At 34.7% G+C, this 17,046-nt stretch overlaps 1 protein-coding gene and 1 long non-coding RNA gene across 2 annotated transcripts in view; both read left to right on the top strand.

The window, feature by feature from the left end:
- The first annotated feature begins 3,535 nt into the window (after positions 1–3,535).
- LOC111715355 (uncharacterized) lies at positions 3,536–6,197 on the top strand. The gene is made up of 4 exons (XR_002768220.1): positions 3,536–3,591; positions 4,186–4,254; positions 5,130–5,191; positions 6,117–6,197. It is a non-coding gene; the product is annotated as an uncharacterized LOC111715355 (long non-coding RNA).
- A 274-nt stretch (positions 6,198–6,471) lies between these two features.
- Positions 6,472–17,046, top strand: part of LOC111715357 (uncharacterized) — a 14,088-nt gene continuing 3,513 nt past the window's right edge. Inside the window, exons 1-18 of the mRNA XM_023490670.1 lie at positions 6,472–6,483; positions 6,732–6,812; positions 7,190–7,279; positions 7,514–7,612; positions 8,932–9,012; positions 9,656–10,860; positions 11,448–11,577; positions 11,885–11,962; positions 12,720–12,856; positions 13,349–13,451; positions 13,637–13,685; positions 13,865–14,003; positions 14,424–14,486; positions 15,182–15,296; positions 16,084–16,197; positions 16,448–16,561; positions 16,778–16,846; positions 16,936–17,019. Of these exons, the coding sequence (XP_023346438.1) occupies positions 6,472–6,483; positions 6,732–6,812; positions 7,190–7,279; positions 7,514–7,612; positions 8,932–9,012; positions 9,656–10,860; positions 11,448–11,577; positions 11,885–11,962; positions 12,720–12,856; positions 13,349–13,451; positions 13,637–13,685; positions 13,865–14,003; positions 14,424–14,486; positions 15,182–15,296; positions 16,084–16,197; positions 16,448–16,561; positions 16,778–16,846; positions 16,936–17,019 (2,763 nt within the window). The remainder of the gene's footprint in view (positions 6,484–6,731; positions 6,813–7,189; positions 7,280–7,513; positions 7,613–8,931; positions 9,013–9,655; positions 10,861–11,447; positions 11,578–11,884; positions 11,963–12,719; positions 12,857–13,348; positions 13,452–13,636; positions 13,686–13,864; positions 14,004–14,423; positions 14,487–15,181; positions 15,297–16,083; positions 16,198–16,447; positions 16,562–16,777; positions 16,847–16,935; positions 17,020–17,046) is intronic.

Raw genomic sequence — 17,046 nt, 5'->3', positions numbered from 1 at the left:
AGGTCATGCAGATCTCATCATGTAGAAACTTTCTGAACAAATTGAGCAGCGTGCTTACACCTTGAAGAAATGAATTAAACTGGCTAAGATTTGACAAATGAGCGCGCTTTTCAGCGGGCCCTCGTTTTTTATCATCCTTTTTGATTTCATATCGGAAGAAACAGTTTGTCTTTTCATCCTCAAAGTTCTTCAGACGGACTGATAAATTAGTTTTGATCCGACGATGGAGTCAAACTCCGACAGCAAACAATTGCGGACTAAAAAAGACAGCTTTTAATCATCCGATGTCGGAGCTCCACAAAAAAACATTTTTGTGGATGAAAAAGAGTTCCGATCACAGTAGAAAATAAGAAAACGGTGGAAAGAAAAAATTGGGATAACATCCTTTGGTAGTGTCAAGTGAGCACTGGGTCTCCCTGTCTTTGATCTATTAACTCCCCGGCATATTCTATGACAAACTCTCCCTTTTCATAGCTACGGAGTGTCACAACACCTCTTCCTTTCATATAGATCTCCCGAACTTCGAGGTCGAGGCCTGTATCCTTGGTAGCCAGTAGTCGGGCCTCAATACCCTTCTTCTTCTCCTTTTCCAGTTCACTTTTACTCTTTCTCTCAGATCGTCTGATAGGGAAGAAGTCTGTGCACATCTAATAAGGTTGAGATTATAGATATATTATCTGAAATGGTCATGGGTGTATATTTAATTTGAGAATAATTTTTAGCCCCTCCCCTTTTTGGATTTTTGTACTATAATGGAGTGTTTTGGTGTCCTAAAAAGGTAACTTCAAGGTAACTTCTGAAATTTTTTGAAAGCATGTCTGATACTGTTTCATTTTTTGTTAAATTTTGGTTTTGTTTTTGTGAAGATGCAATTGAAAAAATATGTTTATTTTACTTACATAAATTTACATTATTACAATTACTAGCTTTTTAGAGGGGGGAAACATGATAATGCTATTAAGGGACGAACCTGAAAGGTTTTACATTTTTTCCTCTTTTTCCTTCTTTTTTCATTCCCCCTTTTCCTTCCCTCTTCCTATTTCCCTTTCCTTCCCCTTTTTTCTTTTCTCTTCCCCCTTTTTCCTTTTCTCTTCCCCCTTCTCCCTTTCCTCTTCCCTTTTCCCTTCCCTTTTTCCTTCCCTTTTCCCTTCCCTCTATCCGTGCGGAATCGTTTTTCAGGGACATTTAAAAAGTAATATCTGGGACATTTTCGCCAACCAATCAGAGCATGGATTAAATTATGTTTCATTTGCGCATGCGTGAAAAATCAAAACAATTTTTTGCGCATGCGTGAAAAATCAAAACAATTCCACGATGGTCAAGTCAGCCATCTTGGAGTTATAGTAGTTTGCCGGAGCCGGAGTTGGACGCAGGTGTTCAGTGAAATAGCACAAGTTGCATTATCAGTGTTAGCTTATCTTGTATACATACAGAGCGTCCTATATCATATTAGTTTATCTGCAAACTTTCACGCCAAAATACGCTCATAACACTCGAAAAACCTATCATTTAGATATACGATAAGTTCTTTTTAATTTTCTTATTAGTCCCAGATATCCCAATTTAATTAGCTTATACTTCACATTGGGTCTAGGGGGCCGAGCACTGTGGCAAGGAAAGACCTTTAATATCAACAATTTTTATTAAAATTAGTGTATATTTAGGGTTTGGTTAGGTTAAGCTCAATTCTGGGCCGAGCACTGCCACTAGGACTGGCTTGTGGGCCAAGCGCCGCGGTCAGGAAAGACCTTTGATTTCAATAATTTTTATTTAAATTAGCCTATATTTAGGGTTAGGATACGTTAAGCTCATTTCTGGGCCAAGCACTGCTAAAAACAGAATCATAAAACTAATTTAATGTTGTCTTCTCTCAACTTAAAATTAAAAAGACTATAGTCTAACAATTTCCACAGCCATGGCCGCAGCGCTCGGCCTCCTAGCCTATTCTAGCCTCAACGCATGGCCCACTTGCCTGTCCTAGTCGCAGTGCTCGGCCCCCTATCCCATATTCTAGCCGCAGCGCTCGGCCCCCCCCGTAGCCTGCGACGCAACCTAACTTACAGCTAAATTAATGGTAAAATAAGTGTTTAAATATTTTTTTAATGAGAGAAGACGACATTAAATTAGTTTTATGAGCCCGTTTTTTGAGGCATTTCCGTGTTGAGGCGTTTCCATGTCACCGCCACAGCACTCGGCCCCTAGCCTGTTAAAGCCGCAGCCCTCAGCACCCTAGCCGCAGTGCTGGCACAGAAATTGTACTAACTGAACAAAACCCTGAATTATTATACAAAATAAATATTTTTCTTGTGATAGTTGAACTTTAGGCCATGCACAAAATTGATAAGAGGTCCATTTATTTTTGCTGATATAGGTTGTATTTAACTTTTTACTTAGGACGTCATCAGTCGGAGTCATATACAGGGTGTTCGACATTGCATTAGATCGTCAATGGTAAATTATGATTTTCTGGACTATGAAGAAAATTTAAGGAGTATGAATCATTTGGAAAATTTAAGGAGTATGAATCATTTGGAAAATTTAATAAGGCAAATAGGTATATTCCTAGAGAACGATTTTTGGACCCCGCCCCTCAGGCCCCCCCCCCCCTCCTATCAATTTTGTACATGGATCTTATATGTTAGACATGGAAATAATTGACCATGTGGCCGCAGCGTTCGGCCCCCTAGCCTGTCCTAGCCGCAGCGCTCGGCCCAGAAAGTGTCCTAACCTAACCCTAAATAATAATAAATAAATACTAATTCTAATTTCGTCATGTATAAAATTGATAGGAGGGGGGGGGGGTCCAGAATTGTTCACTTAGACGGACCTGGTAAATATTATAAAAAGTTTTTCGAATCGATGTGTTTATTTGTGCGTTAAAGCTTGGAGATAATTTCATTTTATATGGGACGCTCATGTATGTTTATTTAAAAGTATGGATGTCTCATCCACACGATCAGAGCTCGAATCTTTCAAACTTAACGGGTGTATTTAAGACGGTACTTTGTATGGATCTGTACTTCATGTTTGTCTGCTAGATGTCACCCAAAATATAGGTGTCGGCACATAATCTAATTTTACTATGCTTTCTAAACGTTTTTGCCGAGAGGCGTTGTGTTTCATCTCGAGTAAACAAAGACATGATAATGTGTTTGCAAAAAGTACGGCTGGGAAGATTCGGGCTTAGGTATAGTTTAATAGATGTCTCAAGCATGCTTCCTTAGTCACTTGTTATTGAGGTGTTAGTGTAAATGCTCGACACTAATATTTTCATAAAAAGAGAATTTTTTAGGCTGCCTTATTTTTTTTATTTCCAGATGTGAATTCATCATTCTTCAGATATGTCAGGAAACACTCTTAAGAAAGCCAGGTATATTTTAACTTATAAACCTTTTATTACATCTAATCAAAGAATCTGGTATTCAGTATAACGGAGGGGAGGGGGCGGGGGGGTATAGTTCAATTTTTTTTATAGCGCGCCTTGAAATTTTGCAGAATCTACGCACCTTAAAGTATCCAATTTATCATCTTCTGATTTGATCTTGATAACTTAACTCAACAGTGCTCTTAAAATATGATCAAGGATTAAAGGTTTTAGTTTTTAATTGATATAATTTTCTCTAGCAATGCTGAAGACAATTAGGTTGTAACGTTTTAAGAATTACTTCAATGACTTTTGCCGATTCCTAGGGACAGGAGTATACATGCAGTGATACTTTATCTTTTGAGTAACATAAGAATTAGAACCATAACTAGGTTGATATTTTTCCAGCAAATAGAAGTGTAATTTCCATAATAGCACAGTCAAACAGCTGAAACAACGATGTTATTTTCATGGGGTTTGTATCCAGAGCTGTAAACTTAAAATAGATTACATCCTTAATCCTGATTGGTTAATTAATCTAGAGATTAAGAAAAAGAGGAAATCAAGCAATAAGCTGGATATTCACCATTCTCAAGGTTTCAACTCAGATTAATCCCCTGACAAAATCATTTATTTTCCTCGCGAAGTCGCGATACAACCTAAAAATATTATTGCACTTCTCAAGTTTTCCATTCATAATGGGGAAAAAGGAAATATTTCTACTTTTAGAGAGGGAGTGTGACTAAGATTTAACGTAATTATTATTTTTATATGAATTTTCATGATACAGATGTGTTACTATAAGTGTATATTTAATTTAGATGCGAGACATCCTCTTGATGACAAAAACCTGTCCGGACCGCAGTATCTTTTATCCAAGTTTCTAAAAGGTAATTGAAGTTATGAACCCCTGGCCCCCTCTAACCATCAAAATATCAACCAAGAACTGTAAAACAAAATTATTTGAACTGAACTGTTAAAAATATGAGATTATTAAAAATTTTCTTTTCAATAAATGGTTTATGAATGTTTAGCGGAAAAAATTCATAAAATCCTTTTTTGAGAATAAAAATGTTCGGTTCCAGGATCTGGATCAGCATCAAAAATAAAAGAAGTCTAAGCGCTGTAATGAAAACCAACCAAAGCCCTAAGTTTTTTCTTAAATGTACAAATCAGACATTTCTATTGGTCTGTAATTTTTACAAGTTTGATGTGTGTCCCAGTCCTAGGATTGTTCACATTTTTATTTTAAATTAAAATTAAATTAAAATTAAATTGAAATTAAATTAAATTTAACTTTAATTGGAGGAACTTCATTTCTTATACAAATAATCTATTCAAAGTCCAACATTATAAATGTACTAGTCTGAAATTTGTACTGGTATGAGGTTTGTACTAGTTAGAAGTTTGTCCCACTTCGCCAAATATAAGTTTGACAGTTGCAAGTCTGAGGTTAGTGGGCCCAACGTTAGTTCTAATACCATCTATGCAAAGGTGTATTTATTTTAAATTAATTCATGCAATACCATCTACGCATAAGGGTATTAATTTTAAATTATTTCATGTAATACCATCATTCATAGGGGTATTTATTTTAAATTCATTTATGATAAGTTTAAGTGGAAGACCCTGAAACTTAGCAAATCCACAAGAATGCACATGTGATAAACCATGACCTAAATGGGGCCCCCCCCCCTGAAAATTTCGTTTTCTCCATAATTGCTGAATGTTGGATCCAAAGCAAATGTTATTGATTTTTTTTCAGAAGCTTCATCTGGTGTTCAACATCCCAATCCTCGACGATCTCTTTTCCCTGAACCAGCACAGGTTAGCCCAAAAGTTAGAATTATTGAATAATTGATGATTGATTGATAAAAAGTGTATTATCTTGACAAAGAGAATAAGTAATCCGAAAGTGGGCTGGGTGAATTGTTGGGTTTTTGGGTTTTTAATTGATTTAATTTTCAAGTGGCTTTCTTTTAATTACGAAAATACAAAATAAAATGAAGAATAGTGAAACAAATGAGTATGAAATATTATCGTAATTGAAAAGTAAATTTATTTTTGTACACTGGTTGAATTAACGTTATGCTAAACCTAATTCATTGTAGGTTGAGTTTTTAAAAACTGAGTTACGTTTGATTGATTGATTGATTGATTGATTGATTGATTGTTGAAGCAGTAGGGATTGACTGCCAGTTAGAGTTTGAGGCATTTAACCATATATCAACCAGGATTTACTGATAGTTAGAGTTTGAGGCATTTAGACATACATCATTCAGGATTTACTTATAGTTAGAATTTGAGGTATTTAACCATACATCAACCGGGATTTACTGATAGTTAGAGTTTGAGGCATTTAGCCATACATCATTCGGGATTTACTGATAGTTAGAGTTTGAGGCATTTAGCCATACATCAGTCGGGATTTACTGAAGTTAGTTTGAGGCATTTAGCCATACATCAACCGGGATTTACTGATAGTTAGAGTTTGAGGCATTTAGCCATACATCAGACGGGATTTACTGATAGTTAGAGTTTGAGGCATTTAGCCATACATCAGTCGGGATTTACTGATAGTTAGAGTTTGAGGCATTTAGCCATACATCAACCGGGATTTACTGATAGTTAGAGTTTGAGGCATTTAGCCATAAAATTTAGGCTAGGAGAGACGGGTTAGATCTTTACATCCATGATTACTCCGGCTGACTATTAGAGTTTGAGGCATATAATTATAATTATCCCAATTTAGATGAATATTGATCAACCTTGTGCACCTTCATATATACAAAGCTGTTCTGAGAAGGAGAAGGATGATGTTGAGGAGAGTAAGGTAACTGATAAACTAATAAATGAACAAGTTGGTAAATGAATGAATTGGTAAATGAATGGATTGGTATTAAAATGAGAAAGTAAATTGATGAATTGGTAAATAAAGGAGTTGGTAAATGAATGAACTGGTAAATGAATAAATTGGTAAGAGGATGAACTGGTAAATGAATAAATTGGTAAGAGGATGAACTGGTAAATGAATAAATGTTAAATGAATGAATTGGTAAATGAACAAGTTGTTAAATGGATGAATTGGTAAATGAACGAGTTGAAAAATGAATGAGTTGGTAATTTAATGAACTGTTAAATGAATAAATTGGTAAAGGATGAACTGGTAAATGAATAAATGTTAAATGAATGAATTGGTAAATGAACAAGTTGGTAAATGGATGAATTGGTGAATGAATGAGTTGGTAAACGAAAGAACTTTAAATGAATAAATTGTTAAATGAATGAATTGGTAAATGAACAAGTTGGTAATTGAATGAATATTTAATTATATTAATTGATGAGACATTTAATTATCCTAATTTAGATGAATACTGATCAACCTTGTGCACCTTCATATATACAAAGCTGGTCTGAGAAGGAGAAGGATGATGTTGAGGAGAGTAAGGTAACTGATAAACTAATAAATGAACAAGTTGGTAAAAGGATGAATTGGTAAATGAATGGATTGGTATTAAAATGAGAAAGTAAATTGATGAATTGGTAAATAAGGGAGTTGGTAAAAGAATGAATTTGTAAATGAATAAATTAGTATGAGGATGAACTGGTAAATGAAAAAATTGTTAAATTAATGAATTGGTAAATGAACAAGTTGGTAAATGGGTGAATTGGTAAATGAATGAGTTGGTAAATGAATGAACTTTAAATGAATAAATTGTTAAATGAATTAATTGTTAAATGAATGAATTGGTAAATGTACGAGTTTGTAATTGAATGAATATTTAATTATACTTATTGATGAGACATATAATTATCCCAATTTAGATGAATACTGATCAACCTCGTGCACTTACAGCACTTACATATATTCTAAGCTGTTCTGAGAAAGAGAAGGATGATGTTGAGGAGAGTAAGGTAACTGACAAACTAATAAATGAACAAGTTAGTAAAGGAATGAATTGGTAAATGAATGGATTGGTATTAAAATGAGAAAGTAAATTGATGAATTGGTAAATAAAGGAGTTGGTAAATGAATGAACTGGTAAATGCATAAATTGGTAAATTAATGAATTGGTAAATGAACAAGTTGGTAATTGAATGAATATTTAATTATATTAATTGATGAGACATTTAATTATCCTAATTTAGATGAATACTGATCAACCTTGTGCACCTTCATATATACAAAGCTGGTCTGAGAAGGAGAAGGATGATGTTGAGGAGAGTATGGTAACTGATAAACTGCAGGTTAGTTAAAGGGACTCTACAATTGATATACCTGCAGGTTAGTTAAAGGGACTATTTAGTTGATATACCTGCAGTTTAGTTAAAGGGACTGTATAATTGAAATACCTGCAGGTTAGTTAAAAGGACTGTATAATTGATATACCTGCAGTTTAGTTAAAGGGACTGTATAATTGATATACCTGCAGTTTAGTTAAAGGGACTATATAATTGAAATACCTGCAGGTTAGTTAAAGGGACTGTATAATTGAAGTACCTGCAGGTTAGTTGAAGGGACTATTTAATTGATATACCTGCAGGTTAGTTAAAAGGACTGTATAATTGAAATACCTGCAGGTTAGTTAAAGGGACTGTATAATTGAAATACCTGCAGGTTAGTTAAACTGTATAATTGAAATACCTGCAGGTTAGTTAAAGGGACTGTATAATTGAAATACCTGCAGGTTAGTTAAAAGGACTGTATAATTGAAATACCTGCAGGTTAGTTAAAGGGACTGTATAATTGAAATACCTGCAGGTTAGTTAAAAGGACTGTATAATTGAAATACCTGCAGGTTAGTTAAAGGGACTGTGTAATTGAAATACCTGCAGGTTAGTTAAAGGGACTGTATAATTGAAGTACCTGCAGGTTAGTTAAAGTGACTATTTAATTGATATACCTGCAGGTTAGTTAAAAGGACTGTGTAATTGAAATACATGCAGGTTAGTTAAAGGGACTGTGTAATTGAAATACCTGCAGGTTAGTTAAAGGGACTGTATAATTGAAGTACCTGCAGGTTAGTTAAAGGGACTATATAATTGATATACCTGCAGGTTAGTTAAAGGGACTGTATAATTGAAATACCTGCAGGTTAATACCTGCAGGTTAGTTAAAGGGACTGTGTAATTGAAATACCTGCAGGTTAGTTAAAGGGACTGTATAATTGAAATACCTGCAGGTTAGTTAAAAGGACTGTATAATTGGAATACCTGCAGGTTAGTTAAAGGGACTGTTTAATTGAAATAGCTGCAGGTTAGTTAAAGGGACTGTATAATTGAAATACCTGCAGTTTAGTTAAAAGGACTATATGATTGAAGTACCTGCAGGTTAGTTAAAGGGACTGTATAATGGAAATACCTGCAGGTTAGTTAAAGGGACTGTATAATTTAAATACCTGCAGGTTGAAATTTGGGCTTGCCACCTAAAGATTTTCTATAACATTCCATCATATTATTTGAGCGCAAACCTGAGTTTTAGGGTCAAGTTTGGAAAATGAGTATGGTTAGGAATTTTCATCCCCTGAATTAATAAATTGAGAGAAATGATTACTTATTATACGGAGGACCAGTCAGATTCAAGTCTCCAGGACTTTGATTGGGGGACTAAGAAGAAGAGGAAGAATAGGACGAAGAAAATTTATAAGGTATGTTATATTACCAACAACTTTCTGGGCAGTGCATAGGATTCTAATTCGTTAGATCTACAATAGTTAGGCTTCCTGGATCCTGATCCGCAAAAATAAGCAGTGCCAAGTGACGAAATGCCAACCAAAACCTTTTTTCAAAATCTTTTGATCTCAAACCTTAAATCTAAATTGTTAAAAAATAGATATTATATCATAAATGGCCTTATCTCTGTAAGGTTCATTAAGTTGTTGCAAAAAATTTAGTGAGATAAAAATTCAGAACTTTGTCTGTTAAAAATCGGTAAATCTTGAATGTTCATGACTTTTATCTGGATCTGAATCTGGATTAATTTTTTCCACTGCAGATCCAGGATTTTGGTCCGGATCCACGTCAAAACTAAACGGATCCTGAGCACTGTTTAAGTTATTTGTTTTCTTTATTTATACTAGTGCTTGGTTGGTTAAAATTATTATTAGAAACTATTTTCTTTTTTTTAAAAGCTGAATTTGTTAGCGTTGCAAGTGGGGAAAAACAGTTGGTTTTGAACTTATTTACTTCTTATATGCTTTTTTTGTCCTCCAGCAATCATTAGCTATAACCGTTTAGTCTTCTATGCCACAACATTTAAGTCTTCCTGGTATTTTTTTTTGATGATTTTAGTTTTTTGAAAGTGGCAATGGCTGCATTATTCCTTACGCAGACCCCTACAGACCCCGGATCCCTAATCTTATGTTGCCTCCAACCTACTGGGTCCCAAATTCTATGTTTTCTCCAAATTACCGAGACCAGAATGCTATGTTCCCTCCAAACCACCAGTTCTCAAATAACCAGATTCAGAACAATCCATACTACCAGGTCCAGAATCCTATGGTCCCTCCAAACCACCAGTTTGCAAATAACCAGATTCAGAACAATCCATACTACCAGGTCCAGAATCCTATGGTCCCTCCAAACCACCAGTTGGCAAATAACCAGATTCAGAACAATCCAAACTACCAGGTCCAGAATCCTATGATCCCTCCAAACCACCAGTTGGCAAATAACCAGATTCAGAACAATCCAAACTACCAGATCCAGAATCCTATGGTCCCTCCAAACCACCAGTTCTCAAATAACCAGATTCAGAATCAATTGTTCTCCTCAAGCAACCAGATTCAGTATCCAAGTCCCTCAAAGAATCAGGTAGAAAATCAATCTAAAGAAGTAAAACCTGGACAGGAATACTGTGGTTTCTGTAAAAAATTTCTCTTCAAGCTTCCGAGACACATGAGAAATAAACATATGGACAATGTCAATGTTAAAAACTGCATGGATATGGAAAAAACTCAACCAATACTATTCCAGCAAGAATGGCTCAATATCAAGGCCATGATGTCCAAGGATGTGATCGAACTGACACCCTCGTACTGCAGATGTGAATGTGGATTAGTTATCAAAATTACATCTCTTCCTGTTCACCTGAGACAAAATTGCAAGAAGGGCAAAAGCAACACGAAAACTGAAGTTAAAGAAAGAAAAAGGAAAATAATAGCTGCGTCAAGACCAACACATCTCCCACCTTTGTTTCTTGACATATCCGGAAAAATGAGGAAAGATGAAATATATGAGAAAGGTGTACAAGACCCGATCATTGTCAACTATATCTGTGCCTATGTTAAATCACAAGTTGATCGCCCTGGAAGCTACAAAGAAGCTGCTGAGAAGTTTCGAATGATGTCAAAAGTCTTGGTTGCTGTCTCAAAAGAGGCGAAAAAAAATGTAACTTGCGAGATGCTTTGCAACACTGAGAAATTCTACCAGATACTTCAAGATCTTGGAAGTGGAGATATCAAAACCTCTGTCTTTAATCATCTTAGTAGTTTCAAGTAAGTACACCATAAATCAGGGTTATATATTTCCTCAAAAATGGCTTCTCACCCCCCCCCCATAAATCCTTCATCCCTTCCATTAATGAAGACCAAAGTAAAATATAGGAGGGGTGGGGGGGCATCTTCATGTTTTACTGCAACAAATGTAAAATTCAAATCAATTTTTGAACCCTGCTTATGATCCAAATAATTAAGATGCAGATCAGGATCAGGGATCAGTCCTGAAAAAAATGGATCCAGATCCAGGTCATGTACATGTTTTTTACATTTACTTTTGAATTTTAATTTTAACAAAAAAATTAAAGAGCAATAAATATTTTCTTTTGCTGTCTGATCACTGTACATTTGGTATTTGCATGTAAATTTGATTGTTGCAGAGCAGGTATTAGATAAAATTTTGCCCCTTGGATCTGCATATTATTGCGGATACAGATCCAAGAAGCCAAAATGTTGTGGATCCAACTGATCATGATCCGGATCATAAGCCTGATTGAAACGTACTCGAAGTACATAAATCATGTTTCACATTTTTCAAATCTTACTCCAGTTCTCTCATTGTAATTTTCATTTACTTTTTATTATAGGAAATATCCCCAAGCCATCAACTCGATTGCAAGAGCTGTACTGAAAACCTATGAGGAGACAGGCAGATCCGACAAAGACAAGAAAACTGTGGAAAGGTTTATCAACCATCTGAAATTTCATTGGAATACGGTAAATATTCAGTCTTTATACTAATATGCTTTGGTGTTGAATTGGCCTAACAACTTCATTCATGATGTGTTGCAATGTTGCATACTGGGGGTGGGGTGTTGTAGCCGATTGTAATCTCCCCCCCCCCATCCGTTAAAATAATAAATTCCAATCCTAAAATATGCTATAACTATGTGATCAATAACAGAACTGTTAAAAATCTAAAACTTAACTTTTATTAGTTATTTCAGTTAAGTAATTCTAGAACATACATAATTGTCTATGAAATGATGATCATGAATTGTCATTCTCATTTATAAGCTTTTAGGATGTGAAGAAGAGATTGGTGCAGATAAGAAAACGTGGACAGTTCAACAAAGGGCTAGGACTGCCATCAAAATCCCTAGTAAGATCTTGTTTGGTTATAAATCCTTCTGTTTGGTTAATAACGATGGTTATGTTACATCCTAGATCATCCCAGTTTATCATAGTGCATCTGTCAGAGAACTGAGATAGGTTGGGTTTAGTGTTAGTTTCTCCAATAGGTTGTGTTGAGTGTTAGTTTCTCCTATAGGTTGGGTTTAGTGTAAATTTCTCGGATAGGTTGGTTAGTCTTAATTTCTCCAATAGGTTTGGTTTAGTGATGGTTTCTCTGATAGGTTGGGTTAAGTGTTGGTTTCTTCAGTCGGAGAAGCCAAAACTAAACTCCTAACTCTTGCTTACCATACCCTACTCTTCCTAGCTATTACTAACCGAACCCTACTCTTCCTAACTCTTCCTAACTCTTCCTAACGATTCACAGTGCATCATAGTGCATCATAGTGCATCACAGTGCATCACAGTGCATCACAGTGCATCACAGTGCATCAGAATGCATCACAATGCATCACAGTGCATCACAGTGCATCACAGTGCATCACAGTGCATCACAGTTGATGATAGTTGATGATAGTTGATGATAGTTGATGATAGTTGATGATAGTTGATGATAGTTGATGATAGTTGATGATAGTTGATGATAGTTGATTGTAGTTGATCGTAGTTGATCGTAGTTGATCGTAGTTGATCGTAGTTGATCATACTTTACCCTACCACATGCTAGTTTATCCTTGTACATCCTAGTATTATTCTAAATATTTTTTTTCTGAAAATGAAAATTTAAGATGACTGAGTCTGCCAGGGCACTGCGAAGTATGGTAGAGAAGTCTCTTGAAGACTATAAAAGAAACCCTACAATAGAAAATCATATCAAACTGACGTCCAGTCTTCAGCAGTACATAACCATCCAGTCAGTCAAGAGGTAAATAAAAAGTTTATTTAAAAATACAGACCTAACCAGATACAAGCAAATGATTGTCGTTTTTGACCCTATTTTTAATCACTAACTCATTATTCTGGTTATCAATTTATTTTTCTCACTGGTTAAGATCTATTTCATTTTAATCCAGATCTGTACTGGCCTGGAAATAAAAAAATCCGAATCTATCTCATAAATATTTCTAAACAAATTACTGAATTTTTTGACAAACGATAAATTTTCAACAATTTTTTTCTTCATTTTTTTCTCAGATTTTTAAGCTGAAACTTTAACATTCAGAGATCGAGGAGATCACTCATTAGTTAAAAGTCGAGCATTGTGTTGGAAAGCAAACTTTGTTCAACATAAATATTGTACATTTCTACATATTTGAGGATCAGGATGATTCGGAGGTCAGTTTGCGGGGCTCATGGATGCTCTGCATCCCCTCCCTCCTTGTACTTAATGATTTTATTTAAACTAAATTTTTGCTAGGGGTGGTGAAGTAGCCAAACTCACTTGGTCCATCTTTTATGCTGCGTTAAGGACTGCTAAGCAGTTTTCAAAAGACGACGTAATGTTCGACGTTGCCTTCAAGGAATGGAATTATAAAGAAAATATTATTAATTTTATTTTCATTTATTTCTCAACAGTTTATTGACTTAAACAAAAGTTGATGCCAATTTGTTTTAGTGGTTCACATAAAAACATTCATATTGGTATTGCTTTTAATATTATGAAGCAATTTGATGAACTTCAAATGAACTTTCTTTGCCAAATCAGGATAGGGATCCATCATCGGCCGAGCTTTACTGGACATTAACCTTGCCAGGTAATGGATATTAAATAACAGAAAATGTACCTGGCATTGCCCAATGGTATTATTTTAAAATTGTCAAACTTGGTGGAAGACACAGACACCCTTAGAAAACCACCAGATATAAGTTAAATTAGTACTGATCGAAACTAAGGCTATTTCACTAAGGCCTTTTCACTATTTTTTTACTTCAGGAAAGTGCGGGGGAGAGAACCAATTGTACTTATCTGACCTGGAAACTCGAGCTTTTTTGGCTTTACGAAGTTTACCACTTCCTGAAGATGTTCAAGATAACCCGTATATATTTGCTATGCCAAAGACAGGAACTTACAGGTATTAGCTTACTAAACTACTTTTGATATATATCGAAAATTTCGAAAATTGTACGGATTGTACAAATTTTATCTGAAAATGTACGGATTTTTGTACGAATTTGTTCAAAAAAGTTTTGGCCACCCTGTATATATATACTGAATTATCTGAATACCTGGATGTTTGAAGTGGTTACCACAAAATCTTGTCTTATTTCCTTTCATTCATATCATACTTACATTTATTTTCTTGTGTGAAAAATACTTAATTTTTAAAATGTAAGATTGGTGGAAAATAGTAACAAAGAATGCTAAATATTTGACCTTTCATAACAGAAAAGATTTGCACTAAAGTTGTTTTTAATCTGGATACATCTCATCACTAACTTACATTATCCTAGTGTTAATTATTGTGTCGATTTGATTTCACTTATATTTTTAGGAAGACAAGTGATGCAAAGAATATATGCAGACAAGAAACGGGCATTGCCATTCCAGCGTCAAAGTACGTTTTAAAATTATTCAGTGATAAATATTTTCTTTAATAATCATTTTGCACACTCCTTTTCAATAATCCATATATTAAGTTCCCTGGCCTCGGCTAGGAATAGTTTGTGGCAGTGCTTAGGATGCATTTAATTTTGATCCGGATTCGGATCCGGATCCTGGATCCGCACTGGAAAAAATGGATCAGGATCCGGATCCAGGTCAATTGTTCACGATTTACTGAATTTTTTTTACCAAAAATAATTTTCAAATTTTTTGTTTATTTTTTTCGCTTATTTTTATCCCAAAACTTGATGAACCGTTCAGAAATGAGGAAATTTTTATAATCTTTCTTTTTCAAAAATTCAGATTTGGGTTTTAGGAGTAAAAAAGTATTTTTTTTTGGCAGTTTTTGGTTGATATTTTACCCCCTGGATCCGGATCCGTATCCAGGAAGTAAAAATCTTGCGGATCCGGATCCTAAGTACTGGTTTGTGGTTACAGAGTCACAAACTTATCGCTGAAGTTAATTCATTGGATATTTTCCAGGGGCAATAAAATGTTTAGAACTGTTCACCTCTTCATAGTTTTGATCCCTTTTTATTATATTTTTTAAGTTCTAACATTAAATTTTTATTGCTCTGACTGCCACATCAAGTAATATTAAATTTTAGTAGATCTTGAATATTAAAAAAATTTAATTTATATTTTTAGCATTCAGAGACGGTTCCATGCAACTAAAAACCTGCTCCTACCTCCGGAAGACCAGAAGCCCCTTGCACGATTGATGGGCCATGGGGAAGATATTCATCAAGAGATTTATGTCAAGGTAAGATTAATTAATCAAATGTCAGGGATACCTCTTTCTTTTTAAACACAAACCATGAAAGTGTAGTTACCAAAAAGCAGCCTCAATCTTTTTATTACTATATCCCCTGGTTTATTTCATCTAGAATTGGGTTCAGAATTAAATGGGAATATTGATATATATTCTTATTTCTTAATTAGTCCTTAAAGATAAGTGGTACTAGTAAAAAAAGTAGAGGCTAGGTCCGCATTTTATTGAAAATATATTTTGGTCTGGATTGACCCTCCTCAGTTCTATCGATATAAGGAATAACTTCAAGATGGATAGTAAAAAATGCAAAAAAACCTCAAGAAAATAAGTGAAAAATGTTAAAAACCACAAGAAAATAAACAGTCAAAAAGATTATTTTAAACAAATTTAAATGTGCTGTCAAATTGATACGGGAAATGAACTCAGATCATGAGATGGAGAAAAGACAATTTGCAAATATTCTCTTTTTAAAGAATGTGTAAAAAAATTATTTTTCCTTGAGATTGTTTCTGTCATGACGATTAAAAACAAGCTTTTAATATGTATATTGTAAAATGTGGTGGTGTGGGTCTATCTAATTAACAAACTTTTACGTAATTGGGGGCTTGTTTAAGGATTTTAACTAAGAATAAATCATATTTGGGGAAATATATTTTATGATTAGTAAATGTTGAGTTGCAAAGCTTGCCAGTTGGGGTTTCATTTTTTCACAACCGCTTATAGCCCCCCCCCCCCATCAACATAAATTGAAAAAATGAAAATGTTGAATTATGCCTAGGTTAATGATTTGGTTGGACGTAGAATGGCCACAGTGGTCAGGACTGACCCGGAGAATGATAAGAGCATAATGGAAGCAATTCAAGAGTTTCCAATGGATAATGTTCAGGCAGAGGTAAAAAAAATAGACGGGTATTTGTACTGAACAGGCACAAACGACAATAAGTGATGCTTGTTCAAAATACAGGGTGGCCAAAACTTTTTTGAACAAATCCGTACAAAAATCCTTACATTTTCAGAAGAAATCCGTACAATCCGTACAATTTGAAAACAAATCCGTACAATCCATACAATTTTAGGGTTAAAAAAAAAAATCCGTACAATCCGTACATTTTGGCCACCCTGAAAATATGTTTGTTTTTTAGTTTGGGTTACTGGAGGTCGAGGATTGCGTAATAAATGAAGCAGGGGACGCGATTGAAACCAAATTTGAAGATTCTGATTCAGATTACGAAGACGACTGGAGTGAAGAGATTCTGGTACATCAATTTTATTTTACGCAAAGGTTTCACTGAACCTTCTTTTTTACTTTTTTTATAATATGTGAATAACTTTTTAGTTTAAGTTTAGATCAATGCAGTTTTCAAAGGATAATGAAATTAATTATTATCAATGAATGAGAGGATGAGTAAGGATGAAAGGATGGATGAATGGTTTAAAGGTGAAATTAATGAATTTAACTTCTCTCAATTTAGATGGAAAGGAAGAAGACCGCTGCTAGCTTTTCTGATGTAGCTAAGAAGACTCCCCTGAGAAAACCTAAGGTAGGATGGTTAAATAAGTTGGGGGGGGAGGGGGATGGGTGGTTAGATGACAGGTTTATGGAATGAATTTATTTAACTGCTCAATTTAGACAAAGAACAGTAGACCTGATGGTGAATCCTCTGACGATGAAGATAGGGAAACTTTTGATAGAGATCCCCGGAGTAAACCTAAGGTATGGTAGGGTAGGTAAATAAGTTGG

Source organism: Eurytemora carolleeae, unplaced genomic scaffold (assembly GCF_000591075.1).
Source record: "Eurytemora carolleeae unplaced genomic scaffold, Eaff_2.0 scaffold1764, whole genome shotgun sequence".
Classification (NCBI taxonomy): Eukaryota; Metazoa; Arthropoda; class Copepoda; order Calanoida; family Temoridae; genus Eurytemora; species Eurytemora carolleeae.
This window is presented reverse-complemented; position numbering and strand designations above follow the sequence as displayed.